At 44.0% G+C, this 25,524-nt stretch overlaps 1 protein-coding gene across 7 annotated transcripts in view; it reads right to left on the bottom strand.

Moving 5' to 3' along the window:
* LOC131954521 (fibronectin type-III domain-containing protein 3A) overlaps positions 1 to 25,524 on the bottom strand; it is a 103,906-nt gene that overhangs the window by 12,824 nt on the left and 65,558 nt on the right. For 5 of the 7 annotated variants that reach the window (XM_059318255.1, XM_059318254.1, XM_059318256.1 and 2 more), the window contains 3 exons: positions 7,700 to 7,866; positions 3,254 to 3,422; positions 107 to 265 (listed from right to left, as the gene is read on the bottom strand). In XM_059318255.1, coding sequence (XP_059174238.1) covers positions 107 to 265; positions 3,254 to 3,422; positions 7,700 to 7,866 — 495 coding nt within the window. Of the gene's footprint in view, positions 1 to 106; positions 266 to 3,253; positions 3,423 to 7,699; positions 7,867 to 20,116; positions 20,916 to 25,524 lie in introns of those variants that run through there. The other 2 variants (XM_059318252.1, XM_059318253.1) reach the window with 2 other exon arrangements.

Here is a 25,524-nt window from a genome sequence, read left to right as displayed (position 1 = left end):
TCATTTTATAACATCAGAACAACACTGACTAGTTACATTATAGGCCTATTAAGTTATTTAACTAATTTAATCTTTTGGTTGAAATTTAAGCTAATTTTTAGCATACCTCCCATACCCCCTCTGTTCCGCCTTCCACCCATCGATCGCTGAGGTGTGGGGTAGAAACCATCATTTGAGTTGATACGCCGCTGTTGTAGTTTTTTGCGTACCCTGTTGCGTGTCCTGAGTGTCCTGTCATCTGTAGAGTTGAGTGGAGGACTGGCACCTGTGGTTAACAAAAGTAATGGTGATTGGATCAGTTGTAAAGGATTAAGGCTAGAGCTTAAATATTAAAAAAATTAACAATGCTGAATTAATAACTGTTTAATATATTCAGATTTTGTAAAAAAAACAAAAAAAACATGACAATACAGTATTGTAGGGGTTTATTCTATTTGTATTCCCTATTTAGGTTATGGTAAGTAATTGGAATAGGGCCAGGAACAGGGGTGCTCAATTAACATATACATTGAAAACGTATACAGTTTCCCATGCTTCAAATTTTAATCAAATGAGCTGCATGGGATGATTCTGCACATGGTAATAAATGATTTGTATATATCAAAAGATTATGTAACAGCTACCCATTTAAAGCTAAATATAAATAAATGTATTAACATTGTGTAACTTAAATGTGTAATTATACCTTGAGAGTCCATTTATAAGTTCAGAAAGTTTGCAATGTGTGGTTTTGCTAACTAACTGATAATTTGAAGCACCTGCAAGTGCCTAAAATATTTTAGTTCAGTATGAGGATGAACTCTTGCTCAAGCTTTTGGTAGCACAAAACTAATTTTTTCTTTTAAAGTTTAAAGCAGTAAGTAATAGAAAATCCTTCCATCTACTAGAAATTTCAGAAAGCCTTTAAAAAAATTGTCTAGATCTAGATAAATTAGTTGATTTGTATGTTTTTTAAGAGGGCACTTAGCACTAGATTGTAGATCTAGCTAGATCTAGATCTAGATCTAGTAAGAAACTTTTATGCTAGTAGATAACTAGATTCTAGATATTTCAAAATTTGAGTAAAAATAGATTAATGATTAAGACTAAATTACTAAATACTAGGACTGATGGAGTAAAAATACTAAAGTTTAAAGTAGTCAAGTCTATCTAGAATCTAGATTAGATCTAGATCTAGAATCTAGGTTATATTCAAGTCCTAGAATAATAATTAAATTTGTTCAAAATTTTTCAACTTATTTTAAAACGTAGACTGATATCATTAAAAAATCTCTAGAATCTATAGTTACTCCAAAAAAATTATATTAAAGTTTTTGAATTAGATCTAGATCTAGCCTAAAAATGAAACAGTCAAGTGAACTGTTCGGTAATCGTTAAGTTAGCGGTGCTGTTGTTAGGCAAGCGCCTCTGCGGCCCACTCTGTGGGCATACGCTCCCGCTCAGCAGACGAAATTTGTTGCAGCGAACGGTTTAATCGGGAAATATTCACTAAAAACTAATCTACATCTAGGAGTCAAAATCTAGATCTAGTTATTTAAAAACTGTTTACGAAATGCCAAAAACAAATGTTGAATATTTATTTAGAATTCGTAAAAATTGATTAATCTCATTCACAAAATATAACCCAAAAACCGGATGTTATGATAGGTTTTGCAGTACAAAGCCAAAACAGCTGCTAAAATGGCTGAATGTGTTCATTACGTGGCAGTGTACCGCGTAGCACAGTCGATCACACCTTCCGGGGACGCGTCAATGATCCATACTTTGTACTGATACCGATTATAAAATAGATCTAGGTCAGTCTGAACAAAATGTAAACACAAGGAAATGCTGATAATCATTTTATCAACGAAATATCAAGTGATGTAGACGAGAAAAAGAATTTTAGATTGCAGTAATAAAATGTTGCATCGGTTCAAGGTAGAGACACTAGACTAGTAGATCTATCTACTAGATTAGAATGGAGTACCGTTTCTTTACGGGGGGGGGGGGGGTGTAGAAACATTCTAGAAAGTGGACATTTCTATTACGAAATGTGCACCTCCGCTATGACCTAGGCCTCGCAGTTTTGAAACTACTCATCTACATATGCGTGACTCTAGCCTGGTGGCTTTATAACAGCTTAACCGTAACACTCTCCTAGGCCTATAATAAAACAACAGATGCGACATTAGGGTTTCAATAAAACTGTTTCTCCTTCGATTATCGGACCTGATAATTTATGCTCCTTCACTCACCGATAACGATGCATAATGAAAAAAAAAGCCCTGACGGTACATATAAAACGTCCCACGGTTTAGCAGACTATTCTTCCCCCCTTTCCCATCATAACATTACAAATCCCATCCAATGACGTATATCATAGACCAGGGGCTATCAACCTCATCGTTAGAATTTTTAACGATAAACAACTTTTTTTTTTTTAGAAGAAAAAAAAATGTATACCAAGTCACATTCTTTGGACCTCTAACCGAGTAGCCAATTGTGTACACCACCACCTCCCCCTGACAGAGCGATGTTAATTATGTACTCGTGTTCTAAATCCCTTCACTTGAACGTAGTCACGTGATGTTTGGACCCGTGTCTCACAGCCCAGGGGTCACCAAACAGTTCGGGGTCATGTCCCATACAACCATTAGTTCATGTCCTATTACCACTCTCACTCCACCCTACCTACTTAAATTATTAAAAGTACTATTTAAAACTATTATTACAAGCACTAGCAGATCTAAATAAGGAAGAAGTATAACTATGATATACGATGAATTTTTTTTTTTTAATTATCAGGTTTTAAGCAATAAATGATAAGTAAACATTTAACGCAAGTATAAAAAAATATACGCTAGGAATGTATCAATGTAGACAAGATATACAAGAGAGTATAGTCAACATACACTAGTCAGCATAGTTAACGTGGTTTAATGGAGGATGGGTAAAGACACCTATTTGATATAGTACTAGTACCAATTCATTGTCATGTATTCTTGTTTCTGTTAACTATCAGTGGGCAGTTATTAGGGTACAACAGTTCAAACTGTACACCCGGGGGTACAATTTACCCGACACATCAAAGGGTACAGTTAACAGTACAACACTGGGTACAGTATACACAACATAAAGATACAGTCTGTTTACAATACACACATTAGTACAGCTTATACTATTCAACAGAAAGTAGGTCTACAGCTTGCGTGGTACAACTAGTGGTACAGTTTATAAGGTACAACAGTGGGTACAAGATAAAAGAACTTACCATATTCGCCTTGAGATTGAACTGGGCCATGATTTGTGCAGTTTGGTGGGGTGGGGGACTGTATATGGGGTACATGTACATGTGGGGGCACGGGGTACTGAGCTGGGGACGGGGCGTAGTGCGGGGCACCGTATGACGTGTAATACTGACTTCCGCTTGCAGGGCCACCCTGAAATATCAGAAATAAAAAAAAATAATGACAATATATTTGGAGTCTTGACATGTTCTGGTACCATTATCAAGAAGAGAATCATGGAAAAATTAAACTAAAATTAAACTAAAATTAAAATACAGACCACCCGTATTGTTTAAAAACAAGTTAAGTACCATTCCCAACCTACGGTTCGTGGGGTAGGTGAAGTAGAGTTCACCTGTCCCAGCTACCTCAACATATGAAGGGATAGTGGGGTAAGCACTATACCCAACCGTCTTTACTTTCCCTTTGATGTTTTTATAACTATAAATTAATATTATTATGAGAACGTGTAGGACGGTGTAGGCATGCTCTTATATGGCAGGTACACCACATACCGCTTTATCTGGCAACCCGTAAATACGCCAGACAATCTGACAACCCGTAAATATGCCAATTTGTCTGGGAAGGAATGTCTGCTGGGCCAGCTACCCACCACCCTGGCGTTGTCTGAAATAAATCCTACGCTTCAAAAACCCATTTCTTCTTCCCTAACCCAAGGTATGGCACCCGCGTTTTATACATAGGGACAATTTATGGCTTGTTTTGTTTTCTGACGACATCAGGGATACCGCCCCTTGTTGAGTTCTACGTGGGGTCGGGGGGGGGGGGGGCACAGACTCTTGTCTTTAACGGGACTCTAGCCAGATCGTGTTCTCTGACAAAAGGTTTAGCGACCCCCAGGCGACACTGGACTAGAAATCTATTTTTAAACTGCTGTGCAGGGCGAGTGGCTCCCCTTTGATATCCGATGTAAACAGATGCTATTGGCACGGCGCAATTTGACCTGGCTGAACGTAGACTAAACAGGACCTCATGTATTTCTTTATTTTCATAGACATCTACAAGGACAGGTGGACCTTACTGTTAGACTAAACAGGACCCGAAGGTGGACCTTACTGTAGACTAAATAGGACCCAAAGACCCCATATATTTCATAGAAATTACAGGTGGACCATACGGTTAGACTAAAAAGGACCCGAAGACCTCATATATTTAATAGAAATTATAGGACCAGATGGACAAAACAGGACCGCGATCACTACTAAAGATTTAGTCTTTGACTATTAACGATACGGAAAGAAGAGAAGAAAAAACTTTAAAAACTTCGATACTATTTTATCTCAAGGTAGTGTTCACATTACCCAAATTGATCTATATATATATATAAGCGTCTTATGGGGCGAACCACCCCAACCAACCACCCCCGGGGCGAACCACCCCATCCAACCACCCTCCCGGTGAGCACCCCCTCCAATCACCCCCCGGGACGTACACCCCACGCCCCCTCCTATCACCCTCACGGGTCAACACCCCCGTAAAGCACCACCCTTACTAAACACGACTGTATCTGTATCAGCTCAAGTAAAAGAAAAAACAACCATCTTGTAAACAACTCCTTCAAATTCCATTCATTGAGAACTGTGTGAATGAAACGTTAAGTGGCTGGATTAACCAGAGTAGCACAAACATACCAGCATATGGTGTTAAGAATTTAAAAAAGGCGTGGGGGGGGGTACACTTTAAAAAAAAACATGCCAATTTTAAGTGAGTTGACCCCATTATAACAAGCGATATACACGTTTTGCCTCAGTTAAAAAAAAAGTTGACCACGTGTGTATGAATATATTATATCACGTGTGAGCGAGAGACAAGTAAAAGATCCTAACTTTATTATTAGTAAAGTAATGTGTAATAAATATTTCAGAACTGCCAAAATAGTTTGAAAGGTTGCTGATGCTCCTAACACATCTCACCAAACGTCACGTATTTATAGCTGTCAAAGGCCATCCGGTGATGGTTTTTTTTTCAACAAAGGGGAGACTACAATTAAACGTCAAAATTGTCTACTCTTAGCTTGACGAAAGAATTTAAAGCTAGACTCGTAAAATATAAAAAGTGACTTAAATTGAGGAAACAAATTAGAGATCTGGTCACCCACTGTGTGTGTGTGTGGGTGGGGGATGAGGGAGGATGACTTGATTGGTACATATTATTGCCTAATAAAACCACCATCAAAATGTTGGTGAGCTGGGTGGACCTTACACTGGCCCCCACTTATTACTATAAATATTGATCACGGCAATATTATTGTTGTCGGGCCAATCGTGAAATTTGTAGGCAAAGTCCTAGATCTAACGTATTACGGTTTCGTCGACAAAAAGAAAACGTGGTGTTGAATGCGTAGTACGTGTATGTGGGGGTGGATATGTGGGGGTGAATATGAGTGGGTGGATATGTGAGGGATGTGAGTGGCTGTTGTAAGCAATTAATTGATTTTTTTTTGCCTTTACCTAATGAGTCATCTTCCTCTATTTAGGCAATAACAATAAATACATTTGGTCAATGTAGGATTACCGTCCGTGACTCATACAAGAAATCCTCAGCGCTAATAATTAGACAGAATAGCAGTGATTTGTGTGCGTGAGAAACTGTATGTGTGTAGCGACAGAACAGTACAGTGATGTGTGTGTGTGTGTGTGTATGTATGTATGTATGTATGTATGTATGTATGTATGTATGTATGTAGCGATGAACTACAAATCTCAGGACCTGGAGTCGACTATTGATTCCCCCCCTCCCCACCCCGCCCTTATAAATTTAAAATAAAAATTGTCTCCGATGATGGGGTAGATTTCCCACCACACTGCAATCTTTCTAGGCTTTACGTGACTCGGGCTGCGTACCGACTCTGCAATTATGTGACTCCTATCTGTGCCAGGGGTTTTCTGTGTGACTCAGACTTCTCACTAGGGTGACGGAAAGACAAGGGGGAAGCAACCAGACCACCGTGCAAAGGGGAGGTAAGGCACGTGACACACTTCCCCAGCCTCGAGTCGAGTGCGTGACACCGCAGACAACAACATCCGGTCAGATGTGACCGAGGGGGAAAAATATGATTGAGCCGATGCAACTGTAAACACGAACCACCTGGAAGTACTCAGTCTGGTCTACGCTCGCAGCGCCCCCTATCGTCACCGGATATACAATCATAGAAGCCATCTAGTCAACCTCGGGCGGTACCGTTCAAGGGGCGGAACCCTGTGTGGGTGTGTGTGGGGGGGGGCGTTCAAGGGGCGGAACCCTGTGTGTGTGTGGGGGGGGGGGGCGTTCAATGGGCGGTACCCTGTGTGAGGGGGGGGGGGGTGACAACTACGCATTTAGACTACCAGATGATGAGGGTTGTGGGGGTGTAGAAATAAAGTATTATATGATAAATAAATGGGTTGTATTTCCCTGTTCACTCAAAAGGCGGCCACTTATATATGGGTTATTAATATTTTCCCACAAGAATGCGTATGCAGAAGACAGCATTTTTGTCAACCAATTGTGTCATGTAAAAGATATTTCCAATTTTTTTCAGGCACGGTAGATCATTGCTAATCCAGACTAATAAATTAGTAATTGCTGTAAGTAATTAACATTACTAGGTAGTGATTCACACTATTTTCATAAAGGCCCTAGTACCTATCAGTATACACACGAATCTAGCATTTACTAGAACAAACACATGTAAACAGGGTCCTATTGACTGAGATTACGCAGTACATAAACACATAAGGTCCTACTCACTACTACATATACAGGGTCCTACTGACTACTACATACATAGGGTCCTACTGACTACTACATACATAGGGTCCTACTGACTACTACATACATAGGGTCCTACTGACTATTACATACAAAGGGTCCTACTGATGACAACATACATAGGGTCCTACTGATTACTACATACAAAGGGTCCTACTGATTACTACATACAAAGGGTCCTACTGACTACTACATACAAAGTGTCCTACTGACTACTACATATATAGGGTCCTACTGACTACTACATACAAAGGGTCCTACTGACTACTACATACAAAGGGTCCTACTGACTACTAAATACAAAGGGTCCTACTGACAACTACATAAATAGGGTCCTACTGAACACATACATATGGTCCTACTAATGACAACATACAAAGGGTTCTACTGACAACATACATACAGTCCTACTAACTACTACATACAAAGGGTCCTACTGACTACTACATACAAAGGGTCCTACTGACTACTACATACAAAGGGTCCTACTGACTACTACATACAAAGGGTCCTACTGACTACTACATACATAGGGTCCCACTGACTACTACATACAAAGGGTCCTACTGACTACTACATACATAGGGTCCCACTGAATGCTACATACATAGGGTCCTACTGAATACTACATACATACAGTCCTATTGACTACTACATACATAGGGTCCTAGTGGAGGTGTTGGTCCAGGGGGCTGGGGGGAGAGTATGACGTGGGTCAGGATTCCATGCTCGTCCACGATCTGCTGGACCATGTGACCTGGCGGAACTTGCATGGGCATGGGGACTGGCGGCCCGTTGCTGGATACCATCCGGACAGTAGCAGGACCTGAAACATACAAAAAAAAATATATTGAAATTCATTTAAATCAATTTTGAATTATTCACTGCTCTGAATTTAAAAATAAACATGCATGAAATGAAAAGCAAGAAATAATGTGTAAATTAATTAAGAAGTCTAAAAATAAACATGCATGAAATGAAAAGCAAGAAATAATGTGTATATTAATTAAGAAGTCTATGAACAATGAGATGTTACTTTCGGTGGTGTAATCATAGTCGGTGTATATTCATGGATCCCCCCCCCCAACTCGCACACCCCCTAGTGACGCCACTTTCCCTTACAGGAATCAGCTAGTCTTCTCGTGAGCCACTGTGCGAATTCCCCAGTTTTGTTGAGGGGGTCAACACGCATAGCTCCCCCTCCCCCAGACCATTAACCTAGTTTTCTTTTAAAAAACACTACAGCTGATAGATGTGCTCACGTTAGACTGGCGGTAAACCCATTCAACCCATACCGCTCCTCACTAACCGGTCTCTTCCACCCCTCCTTCCACCCCGTCACAAACACACCCATCCCACCTCCCTCTCCCGTGAAACTCGACCCCATAAAGCGCAGTCTACATCAATCATAATCTAGCAATAATCAACCCTCCCCCTCTCTCTCTCTAAATGTTATACACAGTGAGGAGACATGCCACAATTCTCAGCAAAACTTTCTTGCGACCCCCCCCCCCCCCCCAGCCACTTCCATCTGACAAACTTGCAAAAAGTTGACTAAACCGAATAAAATGCCTGCTTGCAAAATGAACGAATAAAAAACAAAATTTTAAAAAAGTAGACCTGCTAGCAGCTAGAGTAAATATGTTGGTCTACAAGAAGATATCCTTCTAGAATAAGAAATGTGTTTGCCTAGAAAATGAAATCTATCGCCTTGACAAATGGACTAAAAAATGAAACCTATAGTATAAGCCTAACAATTGTAAATTAGTGACCTAACAAGAAAGTATTAGACGAAAACTTACCAGGTTAACATACATAACATGTTTGTCTATTTGTTTCGTTTTATTTGCCGATCTAACATTTCTCATTTCATCACCGACTAGCATAGCTGACTGCTAATAGCCTAGCTGACTTCTAATAGCCTAGCTGACTGCTAATAGCCTAGCTGATCCCAACTAGCCTAGCTGACCCCAACTAGCCTAGCTGACTCCAACTAGCCTAGCTGACTCCAACTAGCCTAGCTAACTGCGAATAGCCTAGCTGACTCCAACTAGCCTAACTGAGGCTCCCAAAATTTTGAAGTTAATTCGTCCTATTTCCCGCGACCAAATTTCTATTTACACTGTGGGGAGAGAAGGGGTAGGGAGGAGGAGGTCGCAGACTTGAGGTCACCATGATCCTGGCACCGTCCAAACTTTTTAACAACTTACATGTAATGTCACACTGACCCTTCCATTACCTCCACACGACTGGCGAAATCCTTCACGCCATTCCTCACAAATTCCCCCACCCCCTCCCCTGCCCCACCATATCACAGCCCCGGCCGAATGTAAACAAGACACGGTCCCCGCATCAAATGGTCATCATATTTCCTACACATAAGCTGACCAAAAAGACGAAGGCCATCACCTGGGGATGTGGGGGGAATGTCGGGGGGAAGAAATATTGAAACAAACTTGGCCAGATTTTGTCGCCCCACAAGGCCTAGTGCAAAACTTCTTAGCCGGACAAATAGGCAAATGCTAGATAAACATTTCTATAACTTGCTCGAGCCATTGTTGAAATAGTTTCATAACAAATACAAAATGCGGACTGGTTGCAGGTTTGAAATGAGGAAAACAAACTATTTCAACGACTTTTGTCTTTTTAATCTAGTAGGTTTTTGATGTTTTTTTTTCTTCTTAATTTTTTTTTACGTACATTACAGAAAATATTTATTAGACGTGGGGTTAACGAAGACAACGTGCCGCACTCATATTTCAGATTTTGTTATTGCGGGCACATAAAGGCAACACGGGGCGAAGGCGAGCACCCACTAGACTGCTGACAAAGGGAAACGACACGATTGTTTCCCTTGCCGTGGTTGTTTCCCTTGATCCCGTCTGATGACAAATGAAAAAACAAAGGGAATGCCTGCTGCGTGTGGTCCCATGGGTCACGCCCACAAGATGCCACACATTTGGGGCAGCACAAAATTTTAAAGTGTTACACAGTGCCAGCTGACTTTATCGTGGCATTGTTATTTATCTAACTGTAAGCCTCGATGACAGTTTTATCTAGACAGTTCGGAAAACTGCGAAGCCAGATTCTATACTTAGAAAATAGCTTCGGTAACTTCGTGTGAAATAGTATCTATGATGTTACCTGCAGGCATAGAGAACGACATTGGATGAAATCTTTTTTATAAGCAGCTAAAAGCAGTTGAGACAAGCAATGCATTTTTAGATATGTCACCTAAAGTTAAAAACCAAAACATTTTGTGCACCTACTATCTTAATATCATGAGTTTCTTTCAGGCATGCCCCCCCCCCCCCCCCCACCATCACTCTCCGGAGAAGCACACCGGAGAAAGATTTCTGAAAAAAAAAAGCACTACTGCTATCACCTACCACCCGACGTTACCTCACCTAACACCATCAGACATCCCCTACCACCCCCACCTTTATTTCCCCCTCCCCCCACACTACGCCAGCTCTCCCTGACTTATCTAAGTAACACCGTCACATCCATGCTATTGTTTTCACTAGACCACGTGTTCCCTGATTAGAAAAGCAAAGCTCGTGTACAAAAAATTGTTTACTGGGACAGGAAGTCCAGCTCGTTAAGTCTAAGGGAGCCATCACACTAGTTGGTCTGGGCTGGGGGGAGGGGGGGGGGGGGTAGGGGAAAGTCTGGGCTAGGGGGAGGGGGGGTAGGGGAAAGTCTGGGCTAGGGGGAGGGGGGTAGGGGAAAGTCTGGGCTAGGGGGAGGGGGGAGGTAGGGGCAAGTCTGGGTCTACTAGGGGGAGTCTGTATTAGGGGGAGAGGGGAGAGGTAGGAGAGAGAGAAAGTCGGGGTCGGGGAGTCTGGGCTAGGGGAGGGGGGAGGTAGGAGAGAGGAAAGTCAGGGTCGGGGAGTCTGGGTTAGGGGAGGGGGAAGTAGGGGCAAGTCAGGGTCGGGGAGTCTGGGCTAGGGGAGGGGGGAGGTAGGAGAGAGGAAAGTCAGGGTCGGGGAGTCTGGGTTAGGGGAGGGGGAAGTAGGGGCAAGTCAGGGTCGGGGAGTCTGGGCTAGGGGAGGGGGGAGGTAGGAGAGAGGAAAGTCAGGGTCGGGGAGTCTGGGCTAGGGGAGGGGGGAGGTAGGAGAGAGGAAAGTCAGGGTCGGGGGAGTCTGGGTTAGGGTGAGAGAAGGAGGGGGGAGGTAGGAGGTAGGAGGGGAAAGTCTGGGTCGGGGACAGTCTGGACTGGGGGAGGGGGGAGGTAGGCTAGGGGAACGACAAGATCGGGTAGAGTCTGGGTTAGGGTGAGAAGGGGGAGGTAGGAGAGGGGAAGTCGGGGTCAGGAGGAAAGTCGGGAGTATGAGAGGGGAGGGGAAGGGGTAGAGACTGGTAGGGAGGTTGAGAGAGGGGGAGACAGGATAAGGTGTTGTCTGTGGAAGGAAGGGGGGGGGGTGTCTGGAAAAGAAGAATGTGAAGGTCATAGCCGATAAAATGTATCGAGGTATCTGGACTGAAAAAGCTGCTACTTGAAACAAATTTCTCTTAAGTTTTTAAAAAATTAAATTTGTATTTATCAGCTGGTGTGTGATAACGGAAACAAAATGTTAGAGAGGGGGACGGGGAGGGGGGGACGGGGGGGGGTTGTAATATATAACGGCGAGGGGGTCACTACTGGAAACAAAATGTTAACAAATGTGTATAGGGGGAGTAATATAACTCGAGGGTGAAGTGGGGGGGGGGGTGGGGGGGGGGGGTAACTGCCTAGTGAGTCATAGCTAAACTCTAGACCTAGCACTCTCCGCTCCTGGTCATCTGTCAAACTAGAGACAAACAAACGGGTCAGCGATAGGGATCTCACACACGCCGAGGGGTGGGGGGGGGGTGTTGACGTGCAGTTACGAAATCTGGATAACAAAATAATTTTCTAGTTGCTTCCCTTTCTCTTTGCTAAGGATAATTGCACAAGTGCACGAAAGAAAAGAAAATATAGTGAAGGGAAAAAAAAAGAATTTTTTTTAATGTCGGCAATATCATTATCAACGTAGACCCGTGTTAATACTTGCCCGAGTAAACCCAGTTATATTCTATACGTATCCTGTCAGACGTCGATGATGATAGTGTCTGGGGGAAAGGGGAGGGGCAACATGGCGCGCTGTCTCCGCTGGACACATACTGGATACTCGGGATGTTGGATACAACACTGGATACATGCTGGATATATGACGATGGAAAGATGCCTCCGTGGTTGGATAAGTACTGGATACACGGAGGAGTGCAGCTGTCCCCCTCACGTTTGTTTATATCATCCACAAACATCATCCTTATACATGAAACGTTAAATTATAACACAATTCGTTCATTTATCCAATTTGAATAGAACAAGAATTTAATTATTCCGGATTTAGATTCATTAGTTTTAATTATAAGCACTCTCCAACACGAGAAATATAAAGTAAATCCAATTAAAATTTGAGTATCTCATGGTTTAGAATGAAATAGTTTCCGTCAGCTAAACATGGACGAGAATCAAATTCCTACAGCTTACAAGTAACAAAGACCGCTAACCCAGTGGAGACGACAGAAGAATGGTAAGAAAGCTGGCAGGAAAAATCGAAACTTGAATGAGTCATTTCCCCTACTGGACATGGCCTATTGACCGGGGCACCACATTTCACATCATATTTTGGGTACGGTTAACTTGATGGTCAGCTGCTGGCTTTGTGTAGACGGTACAGGGTGTCTATGTGTGCCTACCGTCCACATAGACGTCCTTTACCGTCCAAATAGACGGTCGGTACTAGGCATCGAAATGGACGGTAAAGAGCGCCTATGTGGACGGTAACGGACGTCTATGTAGACGGTATAGGAAGTGTTTGTTGATGGTATAGGAAGTGTTTGTTGATGGTATAGGAAGTGTTTGTTGATGGTATAGGACGTGTTTGTTGATGGTATAGGACGTGTTTGTTGATGGTATAGGACGTGTATGTTGATGGTATAAGGCGTGTTTGTTGATGGTATAGGACGTGTTTGTTGATGGTATAGGAAGTGTTTGTTGATGGTATAGGAAGTGTTTGTAGATGGTATAGGACGTGTTTGTTGATGGTATAGGACGTGTTTGTTGATGGTATAGGACGTGTTTGTTGATGGTATAGGACGTGTTTGTTGATGGTATAGGACGTGTTTGTTGATGGTATAGGACGTGTTTGTTGATGGTATAGACATTCAGGATAGTGTGTCTTATTTCTGCAGAATTGCACAATATACTCAAAACAGAGATTTTACTTAAGAAAATATAGTAAATATTTAAAGAACAGAAGAAATATATATTTAAAAAATCCCTTATAGACATGTATTGGCCATAATTTCTTAAAAGCAACCTTTTTTTTTGAGATCTTACTCAAGTTTGCTTTATGTAACGGGGATTATATACAACTTGTCATGACAAAACGAAAAGAATTGTACGTAAATTCAGAGTAAAGTAAAAGACACATTTTTCCTATAAAAATAGAATTAGAGCCTAGCACATCAAAGCTACTACAGAAGTAACATTTCAGTTCAAACACATAGGTCGTGCTGGTGTTTTCTTTAACCAGACAGACCGTAAGTATCACCGCTGGTGACCTACGGAGTACCGGTCACGTGATCTTAGAACTTGACACCAGCCTACGCCACATGTGTACAGCAAAGGAAAAAAATTCCAAGAAAGAAATGACACACGGACAACACATTTAACCTAGTCGTACACGGCGCTTACGACACACGGATGACACACTAGACACTTTGTTTATGACACATGTCTGACACGCTGAAGTAGTCATAAACTGGGCACTGCATTAACGACACACGGTTTGACACAGTTGGCACGCTGTTAATGACACGCTGGACACGGGGCTCAGGTTACACAACTCACGTGAGTTAAGTTCTAATGAGGTCAGAGTTCGACTGCTCACTTTCACGTGACGACACTCACAGACCACTGACCTCCCCCCCCCCCCCCATGTTTGTCACTTAAACTGCCACCACTACAATAGACAACAAAAACATCAACCTTGTAGAATATCGTTCGCACTCACGCAGTCACGGGAATGGTAGGATAACACGATGTGAGCAGTACAAAGTATAGTGGCACAGAATGCACGCGGTAAATAAAGCTTTATTAGTGTACAAAGATCAATAGAACATACAAGCAAACAAGCTTAAATCCGAGGAGTTTCTAAAGATATGGAGAGATGAGCTTAAAGACCAAGGCCGATCAAAAGCGCTAATACTAATGTACAGAAATGGCACTGAAGAGCTAATACTAATGTACAAAGTAATACACATCAACTGAGATAGCTATACTAGTGTGTCCAAATACATACTAATTTACTGACATTTAATCCGAGTGTGTCGACATCCATCCAAATCTACTGACAAAATTTAATCCATCCAAATCTACTGACAAAATTTAATCCATCCAAATCTACTGACAAAATTTAATCCGTTCAAATCTACTGACAAAATTTAATCCGTTCAAATCTACTGACAAATTTAATCCATTCAAATCTACTAAAAATTTAATCCATTCAAATCCGACAAATTTAATCCATTCAAATCTACTGACAAATTTAATCCATTCAAATCTGCTGACAAATTTAATCCATTCAAATCTACTGACAAATTTAATCCATTCAAATCTTCTGACAAATTTAATCCATTCAAATCCGACAAATTTAATCCATTCAAATCTACTGACAAATTTAATCCATTCAAATCTACTAACAAATTTAATCCTCCTGTGTCCAATCTAAATCAACATACACAGCTGTCTAGTACACATCAATCTACATATATACAGATGAGTTAGTGTACATCAATCTACATATATACAGCTCAGCTAGTGTACATCAATCTATATATACAGCTGAGCTAGTGTACATCAATCTATATATACAGCTGAGCTAGTGTACATCAATCTATATATACAGCTGAGCTTGTGTACATCAATCTAAGTCTACATACACAGCCCAGCCAGTGTGTAGCTCAGGTGTGTCGACAGGAAGAAACGACCGAATGAATGTTAAATCATGTGAAGCTGTTCTATTTATAGCTTTAAAGTCCATCACGAGGTAACCCGGTATGAATGAAGCCCCAGCTGATAGAGGCGTGAAGGGGGGGGGGGGCTAGGGCTGGGGAATGGTGCGGTACAGGTAGAAAAATGGGGTCGGGCTGGGGTTACGGGGTAGGCTACGGGCTAATGGCTTCAGCTGAACAAGTGACATGGGTTTAAAAACTGGCACGTCGGTCAAAATTTGGTGGACGGCCATAAGGCTCTCTGGATGAACATTCAGCCAAGGTGTGTAAAACAGCAATCCGCCAAGTTGATTAAAATAGTTTTCAAAGACACATCCCGAAACTGTCAGTCAAAGTGTGTAAAATAACGTTCGACAAATATTTTAAAAAAAAAAAATCAGTATATTATGTAGGTTGAAAAAAAAATCGGTCTTTTTTTTTACTATATGTAGCATTATATAACAAACTTTTGACAAATATGTGTAAAATAACTTTCGGCCAAGCTATAAAAACCATCACTAGTAGAAAAAAAGTATGCAAGATAACGACCACTTGCGTGTGTGAAGTAATCTTTGGCAGATGTATAAATAATATAACCTTTCGATAACTTTAATTTACCTTTCGACAGACATGTTACATAACCTTCGGCCGATGTGTAAACAACCAAAAGTATTTGGAAATAAACTCAGTCGGTTTGTATTTGGGGGAAATATTCAGTTGAGGAAAAAAGTCTTTCAGTATTTGAAAATAAGTAGGTATTTTTTTAGGTGGGGGGGGGGCAGTATTAGTGAAAAATAAAACATCCGTTAGACGAGAGACGTCGGCTAGTATTTCAAAAGAAGACATTCAGTATTTATATTAATAACATTTGGTCAGGTTTTACAAACACGCATCGGTCAGAATATATCAACCATCACTTCTCAAATAAAACCCATCGCTGAACGTGACAAGAGAATAACCTAAGGGCCGTTTACAACGACGTGCGTATGCGCCTATGTGAACCTCCTCCTCCATGCCCCCCCCCCCCCCCCCCACTCTAGACGAGCACAAGGCTGAACCAGACAGCTCATCTTGTTCTGTGTCTGAGTGACTCACCCCCTCCCCAATGTTTCTACTTAGACCCGCCAAGTCATAAGGTCGGGATTTTCATATAAGAAATACAAGGTAAAAAAAAAAAAGAACACCTCAACATACATCCCACAGATCTTGCAAGTGGTTTGTGTTTGTGAACTGATGAAGGCACCGGGACCAGGTGATAAACCAGTTTACCTGGAAAATTCCACCAGACAGGAGGAGGAAGAAGGGGGGGGGGGGGAGGAGAAGGAGAGGTAAAAAAAAAGGAATTCGGAACTACGGTTCAGTTTTGTCTGGGATTGGAGAGGTAGAAGCGCAGCTGTGGAGTCGTCTGCAGGATATGGAACAGGTGTGTGTCTCATAGAGAGAGAGAGAGAGAGATAGAGAGAGAGAGTGAGTGAGTGAGGGAACAAAGAAACATCAAATGTTCAGCAAAGAGGAATCTATATGGGGGAAAGGTGGTATAAATATTAAATAGCAAGGCTGTCAATATAAAAGAAAACATTACAGTAAATGAGACAATAAACTGAATGATATATGACATGAGTCTATTTTCGGTCAACGTAAAAAAAAAAAAAAGTAAAAAGGGACTCCGCCCCTTTCACCGACGTGCATAAGGGCAACAACTCGAGACGTCTCGCCTCAGGTACAACATCAGCACGCGCTTCACCTTTTCTGGCACCATGCCAGCAACAAAAGGGTATTAGCCGAAATTCGGGTCAAAATTTAGTCACTCTTCCTCTCTTACATTAAAAAAAAAAAAAAAAAAAAAAAAAAATTGGGCGGGTGCCACGCCGATGATGATCTCTATCCTTCATTCATCTTAAATATTTCTTGGCACACACACAGGGAAAATAAAACGATTTTTTTTTAAAAATCGTTTTCGTTAGTTCAATAAAATCACGTCGGAGATGGTGAAGTTTTACTGCAGTTTCGCCCACCGTGTGCGTACTCGTCAGGACTTGTTTAATGGTGGAGCAGCTTCAGGGATGTTTGATGAAGGAGAGGGTGGTAAACCCGGCCACCCATCGTGTTACTAAAACCTGCCACCCACGTAACCACATGCTGACCACCCAGGATGGTACCTCATTGACCAGTGCGTCTAGTTCGTGAATAATGAGTAATAGATTGCTTCTAGTAAGTAAGGGGTGGATAGTGCATTGCGTCTAGTTAGCCAAGTATATAGTTATGTATTTAGTCAGAGCAGGCTAATGAAAGGTATTGCGTCTAGCTAACCAGAGGTGGCTAGCCTATTTTATGTAGTTAGCCAGAGATGGCAGTGTATTGCGTCTAGTTAACCAGAGGTGGCAGTGGATTGCGTCGAGTTAACCAGAGGTGGCAGTGTATTGCGTCTAGTTAACCAGAGGTGGCTGTGTATTGCGTCGAGTTAACCAGAAGTGGCAGTGTATTGCGTCTAGTTAACCAGAGGTGGCAGAATATTGCGTCTAGTTTAAACCAGTCAAACGACACGAGGTGCTCACATTTCCCGATATTTATTGTTGCAGTTGTTGCCGCTCAAGTGAAAACGAGATGGTAAACTGCACGTAATAAAAGCTGCCGGGTGTATACTTCTAGACATCGGGGAGGGGTCTGTAGACGGAGGAGGATTCTGTGTGTGTATGTGTGTAGGGGGGAGGCGGGGTTAAACTCCTTACTGTCATCACGATCTCTCGAGGCTAGGCCTAGAGGATGAGCAGTCAAGTGAGAAGTACACGGTGCGAGGAGATGAACTAGACCATATCACTATCACGATGAACATAAGAACGTCTGGGACTTAATGAAACAACTGTAGGTCGCAGTTTTTGTTTTGTTTGGCCAATACCTCTACCATTAGTAGGAACTAGCCACCCCCCCACCCCCCTTTCTTACTTCAAAATGTATGTAAAGGTTCCTTTTATGAAATATTTTTAACCATTAGGCTAATGAGCCGCCCCCCCCCCCCCCCAACACACACATTTGTAATTTCAAAATGTACCTAGGGAAATATCCATAAAATATATCTGCCATTATGCCGGTCTTCCCCTTGAACAGGTCCAAGTGTCCGATCGACCTTTGACCTGTCCAGAACAGCATTATGGGCACGAAAAAAACATCTCGATAGCACATTATACTGACGGCATTTCAACGACAACCGCCTCGCGTTGCTATGCAACTACAAGCTAACTATTCAATAAATAAATGTATTATTGACGCCACAATCATACAAGATATACAATGGTCCTAGTGACCTGAAGCAGAACGGTCAAGGAGGAGACGGTCAAGGAGGAGACGGTCAAGGAGCAGACGGTCAAGGAGGAGACGGTCAAGGAGGAGACGGTCAAGGTGGAGACGGTCAAGGTGGAGACGGTCAAGGAGGAGACGGTCAAGGAGGAGACGGTCAAGGAGGAGATGGTCAAGGAGGAGACGGTCAAGGAGGAGATGGTCAAGGAGGAGAACGGTCAAGGAGGAGACGGTCAAGGAGCAGAACGGTCAAGGAGGAGACGGTCAAGGAGCAGGACGGTCAAGGAGGAGACGGTCAAGGAGGAGACGGTCAAGGAGGAGACGGTCAAGGAGGAGACGGTCAAGGAGGAGACGGTCAAGGAGGAGAACGGTCAAGGAGGAGACGGGGGGGGGGGGGTCGTCCATCTAGCAGGCGATGTTTTGCTAACGGGCTTGGAATGGCATATCTCTTGCATCCTGCCTGCAGCGACCCAAAAGTGATGAGAGCAGACGATCATCTTGACCTTGAGATTGCGATAACAGGGTCGCAGCTCCAGACCACGTGATTCAAGTAAAACGTAAATAACAACCAACGCACTCCAGTTTCGAAATGGTTTTGGTTTTCATTGAAGAAATGTTTCAAAACAATTTTCAAAGTTTACTGAAAAATATGAGTTTTTTTCTTTTAACTCTCAGGCAACTTAGGCTAAAAAACATGATAGACCGACGGCTGTGTTTATCATAACCTAGGCCTCAAGAACGATAACTCCCGATGCGAATCTTACCCGCGCGTTAAAAAATATTTTTTTCTCTGAGTCTCGATTAGGACGAGAGGCAACCAAGGGAAGCCACCCGCTTACAATGCCCATGTTAACCGCATTCTGTGGATAACTCTGGCTGGAGTAGTGTTACAAAGACAACAAGGACAGTCGGATCTTAATGCAACTTTTTTTTTGGTGTTGTAGTTCCCACAGAGTGTCAAACTGATAAATTTTAATTTAATATAAAAAAAAACCCAACTGAAACAGCCTAGTCCCACCCTGTTGAAAGCATCTAGCAGAAAAGTGCCGGCTCAGCTATGCTGAGAATGTCAGCGGCCGCGCCACCACGACTTGCAGTAAACACCCATTTGTGTCTGCTGCATTACTTGAAAGCAAAAATATCTAAATCTTTTAAATTACCGACCATTTTTAAAGCATTTCCCCGAAGATAAAGACAGTTGAGAAGTTACAAAAAAAAAAAAAAATTTAAAAAAAAAAATCCCGAAATAAAGCGACATTCTGCAATCTTGACGCCGTTCTCTTTCGATGGCAACTTTTTTTTTTTTACGCCAATTTTTTTTTTTTGTAAGGGAGAGTAATCGACCAAAGGGAGGCAACTCCATAGTATGCCTTCCCTTTCAATTATCTCCAACCTTTGCCCGTTTGGATGCTCATGTTAAAATAGCTCAAGTAATTACCGCCTTGTCTATATAAGCTTCTAATCAAGTACAAACTTCATTACTCGTGGGAGAGATAATTAAAACAGGTAAACGATTGTAAAGGTTCAAACGTTCAAACCTGGAGTTTACTATGCTGAAAAACAAAAAGTATTTTAGAAAAGGGTTAAGGTATAGGTGGAGTTGGTAGTGCAGCAAACGAGTGGGGTATTTTTATCTCGATGTATGGGGATGGGGTTTGGTTGGGGAGGGGGTTTGGTTGGGGGGGGGGGGGGTGTTAGAGCAAGCGAAACACTTTAGTATTACAAATGCGATTTGGGAGAAAGTATAAAACACTCACAGTTGTCCATGTTAATGGCCGTGTGCAGCTCTTGGCCGTTCTCTCCAGTGAGCACATAAGGTCCTGTTGAGCCTTGGTAAGGTCCCGAAGATCCTTGGTAAGGTCCTGTAGATCCCTGATAAGGCCCTGAAGATCCCTGATAAGGTCCTGACGATCCCTGGTAAGGTCCTGAAGATCCCTGATAAGGTCCTACCGACCCCTGGTAAGGTCCGGTAGGTCCCTGGTAAGGTCCTGTAGACCCATGATAAGGTCCTGTAGACCCATGATAAGGTCCTGAAGATCCCTGATAAGGTCCTGATGATCCCTGAAAGGGCACTGTGTAAGGCGAGGGTTCCAGCTGGGAAGCGTCGATGGTCACATACGAGCCCGACCCCACATCGACGTAGACGATCCCGCTGTGGGCGGGCTCCATGTAAGGCTGAGGCCCGCCTTCCATCGGCCGATGCTTGGCCGAGCTGCCGGGCGACATCACTGTCTCGTTCAACGGCGGCTGGGGTCCGTATATGACCAGCCCCGTGTGGTCCGTCACAAAGCCCACGGAGCCAGACCCGCTGGGTCCGCTAACGTTTCTTTTATCAGGTTTACCCTCCTGGGGCGCCCTACCCCCTTTGGCGGTTTCTGTCGGGTGTGACGACGCCACGGAGGGGGGGCGTCGACCCTTGCGGGAGAAACGCCGTAGAAGACGTTGTCGCATTCACCTGATACACAGCCTGACTACTGGTCACGTGGTGTGAGTAGAAGGTAGCCTGCTGGTGAGTAGGCTGGGGGTACTGCTGGGGTGAAGCGGTGGGGGACATGCCCATAGACGCCAGCTCAGAGAACTTGGGAATCATCGGGTCGGGAAGCAGCGGCTGCTTGTGTTTGCGCCTCAGGACTGGCGGATTGACTGACTGCCTGTCGTGTGCGCAGGGATCACAGTGGTTAGGATAAACAGGTTCGATTTGCTTTGAGCTGTTGATGTCGTGAATACTGTTTGATTTGTTTGGAGCCGCCGGGTCGGGGTGGGGTTTGATATCGTACTTGGGGTTTTCCCGAAAATGTTTTGGCGCGCTGCTGGGGTGGGAGGCCGGAGATGGCTGCATAGATTTGGGGCCGGGTTCCACAACAAACAACGAGGCGCCGAAGTCTGACTGGTAGCAGTCTGACTGGATGACGTAGCTGGCGCCTTGGATGTACAGGACGGGTAGGCCGGTCTGCTGGCAGTAGACGCTGGGCGGGAGGTACACGGGCTGAGGGTACACGGGCGTTTTCATCTGCTGGAGGGCGGGGTTGGCCTGAGAGTTGGGGTTGGTCTGTGGGTTGGGGTTGGCTTGTGGGTTCACACGAGCCACGGGAGGGTTGGCTGGTTGAGATTTGGAGGGGATTCTCCGTCCCTCGTTGGCGGGGCGGGCGGCGTTCACGTCCACCCCACCTACTGCGCCATCTGCAGGAGCCGACTCTGTGGACGTCTTACCACAGACAGGGGGGAACAACCCGGATTCTTCTGGACTAGGCCGGATGGGGGTAAACAAAACGCGCTGGGTGATCTGAGGAAATGACCTTGACCTCTGCAGGTGTTTCACCTTGACCGGAACAGGCTCGGGCTCGAGTGACCGCTGCCTCTGGTTGTTGGCGCTGCCCTCGCCCGCAGAGGATTGTCCCTGGTTCGTCTCGGCAGGTGCGGACTGTTTGCCGCGCGGCTTGGCCTTGAACCCCACCCGGTTCTCGTGCGGCCTCACGCCGTTTTCCTTTAGCGTATGAATCATCTGCAGCTCGATAAGGTTCCGCTTGTTATCCTCACTGTGTTTCGAACCCGGGCTGTGGTTAGTCCTTAACCAGCCGTCGCTGTTCTCCAGCGACGCTGTTTTATTGTTCACCAGACTGGCACGGATGGAAGTCAATAATTTGATATTTTCTTTATCACAGTTGTCATTCTCGTCTAGCCCCTGGGGTCGCAGGGACGAATCCCCCGGGCTGCTCGTCAAGGCGTCCTCCGACCCCAGGGAGGTCTCCGAGCAATCCTCCAACTCCTCAGAGTCGGTGGAATAGGCCGGGGTCTCCATCACGAGCCTCCTGCCACGGCCGGACGTGACGTCAGCCATGGCTGTGACGTCGCCCTGCAAGACAATGACGTCACGGGAATCACTGGCGGGCATGTTCTCCGCGTCTACCGGAACTTGCTGTGTACAGTTCTGTCCCACCAAACCTGGCATGTTTGACCTTTGACCTACATCTGGACACGGCAATGTCATACTCCACACTCAAGAAACGCGCGGGCCACAAGTCTGATACTGTAAACATTCTACATATACAATCATTTGCTGTGAGCGACTGACGCTAACCTAAATGTATTCGTTCTACACTTACTCATAGATCTACATCTGAAAATAAAACAAGTCACAGTAAGCACATTGATGTTCCTCGAAGAAAAAAAAACACCTCTAATTTTTAGACTGCTAGAACTACCAGAAATAAGAATACACAAGTATCCACAAAGATCTATCGAACATTATTATAACACTTTCAAGAATCCTTCATTGACATAGTGATAACACCTGGCTAGGCATACTAAGATCAAAAACTTAGTAAAACAAGGACTCGATAACCATAGCGAAGAGAGATCTGAACAACACAATCGGCGAATTAAATATATGTTGTTCAATTAATGACCATTACGTCAATGCGAGAAAACGAGTTTACGACACGGTCAGAATGAAAAAAAATCACCATAAAACTCCAACACACAGTTTAAAACAACTTTAGACTCACTACACATTACCAGCCGACAATGAACTAAGGAAGGTTTGAGACTGCAAGAGCTATCAGTCAGTAAACAAGGGCATGTATCAATACAATAAATCATTACGTCACTTTTACGACCAGGTGTTAGGCGAAAGCCTAATCTTACGTCCGTCCACGTGCAGATGTTACGTTTCAATCTGTCACGTCCAAACCCCATGCCATGTCCAAACACCATGTCACGTCTCAATCTGTCACGCCAAACCTCATGTCACGTCTCGAACTGCCACGTCCAACCCCATGTCACGTCTCAATCTGTCACGTCGTTAAATGTCACATCCCAGCATAGACCCAATGTCACGTCTCCAACTCTCACGCCCAGAACCCACGTCACGTCCCAACCTCATGACATCCAGAAGCATATGTCATATGTCACATACAACCTCCGTCACGTCCAGCAAGTCGTTAACATTGAGTGCAGCCTACCTCGCCAGCATAATTCACCTCTATGTTTAGCCACACAACCTGAGCCACGGTCAAATGCCAACACACTGACCCATGCAACCATCTTGACCCCTGCGTGACACTGTCAGGGAATTGTTTAACGCTCTATGGAATAGGTACAGTGTTGTTGATTTAAGACAGGTACCTGTAACTACCGGTGGGCCTACAGTATGTTGCCCTCCCCCCCCCCCCCCCCACCCCTCGCTGTTAAACATAGAAAACACTGTAACATTGCTACTTAAGGTCTTTACAGAGCGTAGATCTAGCTATTCCATATTTCAACAAGTAAACAACAAAAGCGGAGCATTATAAAACATACTCGAAGAACATCAACTAGAGCGGAACGATAAAGACACCATATGACTTGTGGGAAGGCGTGAAGACAGAAATATACAGGGGGGGGGGGGGTGACACCGAATGACTACAGTAGGCGGGATGACACCAAATAACTACAATAGGAGGATGGTGACACCAAATAACTACAATTGTGGATGTTGAAATAAAATAAAAAACCACAGGAGAATGGAGACTTTTCAAATCATTCCAAAATAATGAGCCCAGAAATTATTCACCACATATGACGACAGGCATGTTAAAAATTTCAATGGAAGGATATCCGTTTGGTGACAGAATGGGGTTAACCATAGGAAATGGTTAGGTGGGAGGGGGGAGTAGGGAGGGGAGGCGGACGATAGACTTGGTGAAAACTATGGCCACGGACTATTAGGAAGGTCATCCGTTGTTCGATTAGGTTTACGTGAGTCCTCTATTGGTCAACTGGGGAGTGTGTGTCATGTGTTGATATATTCGGCTTACGTTGGTCATTTGTTGGTCAACTCGGGTTACTTGGGTCACTGGTTGGTCAAATGGGGTGAGTGAGTCATATGTTAGTCAACTGATGTGTGTGGGTCATTGTTGGTCAATTAGGGTTACGTGGGTCACCTGTTTGTCAACTCGGATTACTTGGGTCACTGGTTGATCAACTGGGGTCGTGGGTCACTGGTTGGTCAACTGGGGTCGTGGGTCACTGGTTGGTCAATTGGGGTCGTGGGTCACTGGTTGGTCAACTGGGGTGCGTGGGTCACTGGTTGGTCAACTGGGGTCGTGGGTCACTGGTTGGTCAACTGGGGTGTGTGGGTCATCTGTTGGTCAACTGGGGTGCGTGGGTCACTGGTTGGTCAACTGGGGTGCGTGGGTCATCTGTTGGTCAACTGGGGTGTGTGGGTCATCTGTTGGTCAATTAGGCTTACGTGGGTCACCTATTAATCTGCTCGTGTTGTGTGGGTCATCTGTTGGTCAACTGGGGTGAGTGGGTCATCTGTTGGTCAATTAGGGTTACCTGGGTCATCTATTAGTCTTCTCGTGTTGTGTGGGTCATCTATTCATCTGTTTCTCGACTATAGACTGAGCGGGTCAACAGTTGGTCAGCTACGGGCTACAAATCGATATTCAAATAAGGAAAAACTTATCGTGCGAATAGGGCAAGAACAAGAACGGCTAGTAGACTAGTTAGCTCCTACATACGAGCTTCCAGTCGTCGACCTCAATCTACCACCATCCAGCTATTGTTTGGATACCAAACGAGCGACCATGTACTTTCCATCATTTGGGTCCGCGCCAGCCAGCCCTGCATCAAGTGGACGGAGATAAACTGATATCCCTGCACACACTGGCCCACCACAACAGGCGCCCCAGTCAGGCAAGCGGGGTAACTCTCGCTCTATAGGAATGTAAGGAACGTTAATTTGACCAAATAGCGCCGCACCACCCTACGGACACACCGTGTAGTATAATGGGTCTGTGTTTGAGGAGGCGGGCGAGAGAGGGCCGGGTAGACGGTTACAAGTTCAGTGACCTCCTTACCTAAACTGTCACGGGGGAGAGGATGTAAAAATAGATTTAACATTTACCCACGTCAACCAAGACCCGTTGTCTCGCAAATTCGCACGGTTTCCACAATGATGAGTCTAGTTTTTAATTTCTGCATTACTCGTCAAGTTAATCCATGCTTATTTACCCCCCCCCCCCCCATTGTATACCCTAACCTTACCGTCATGTTTTGACCTAGTTTTTAATCAACAACAGCACAAAAGACTTGTTCGTGCAAAATATCACGAGGTGTTTTCAACTCAGCCACCCCTGACACGGTAAACGGAGTTGAACTCACTAGAAACAACTGTCACTTC

Source organism: Physella acuta, unplaced genomic scaffold, assembly GCF_028476545.2.
Source record: "Physella acuta isolate Inbredline_101_S28 unplaced genomic scaffold, ASM2847654v3 ptg001008l, whole genome shotgun sequence".
Classification (NCBI taxonomy): Eukaryota; Metazoa; Mollusca; class Gastropoda; family Physidae; genus Physella; species Physella acuta.
Note: the sequence above shows the minus strand (reverse complement) of the source record. Positions and strands in the feature narration are given on the sequence as shown.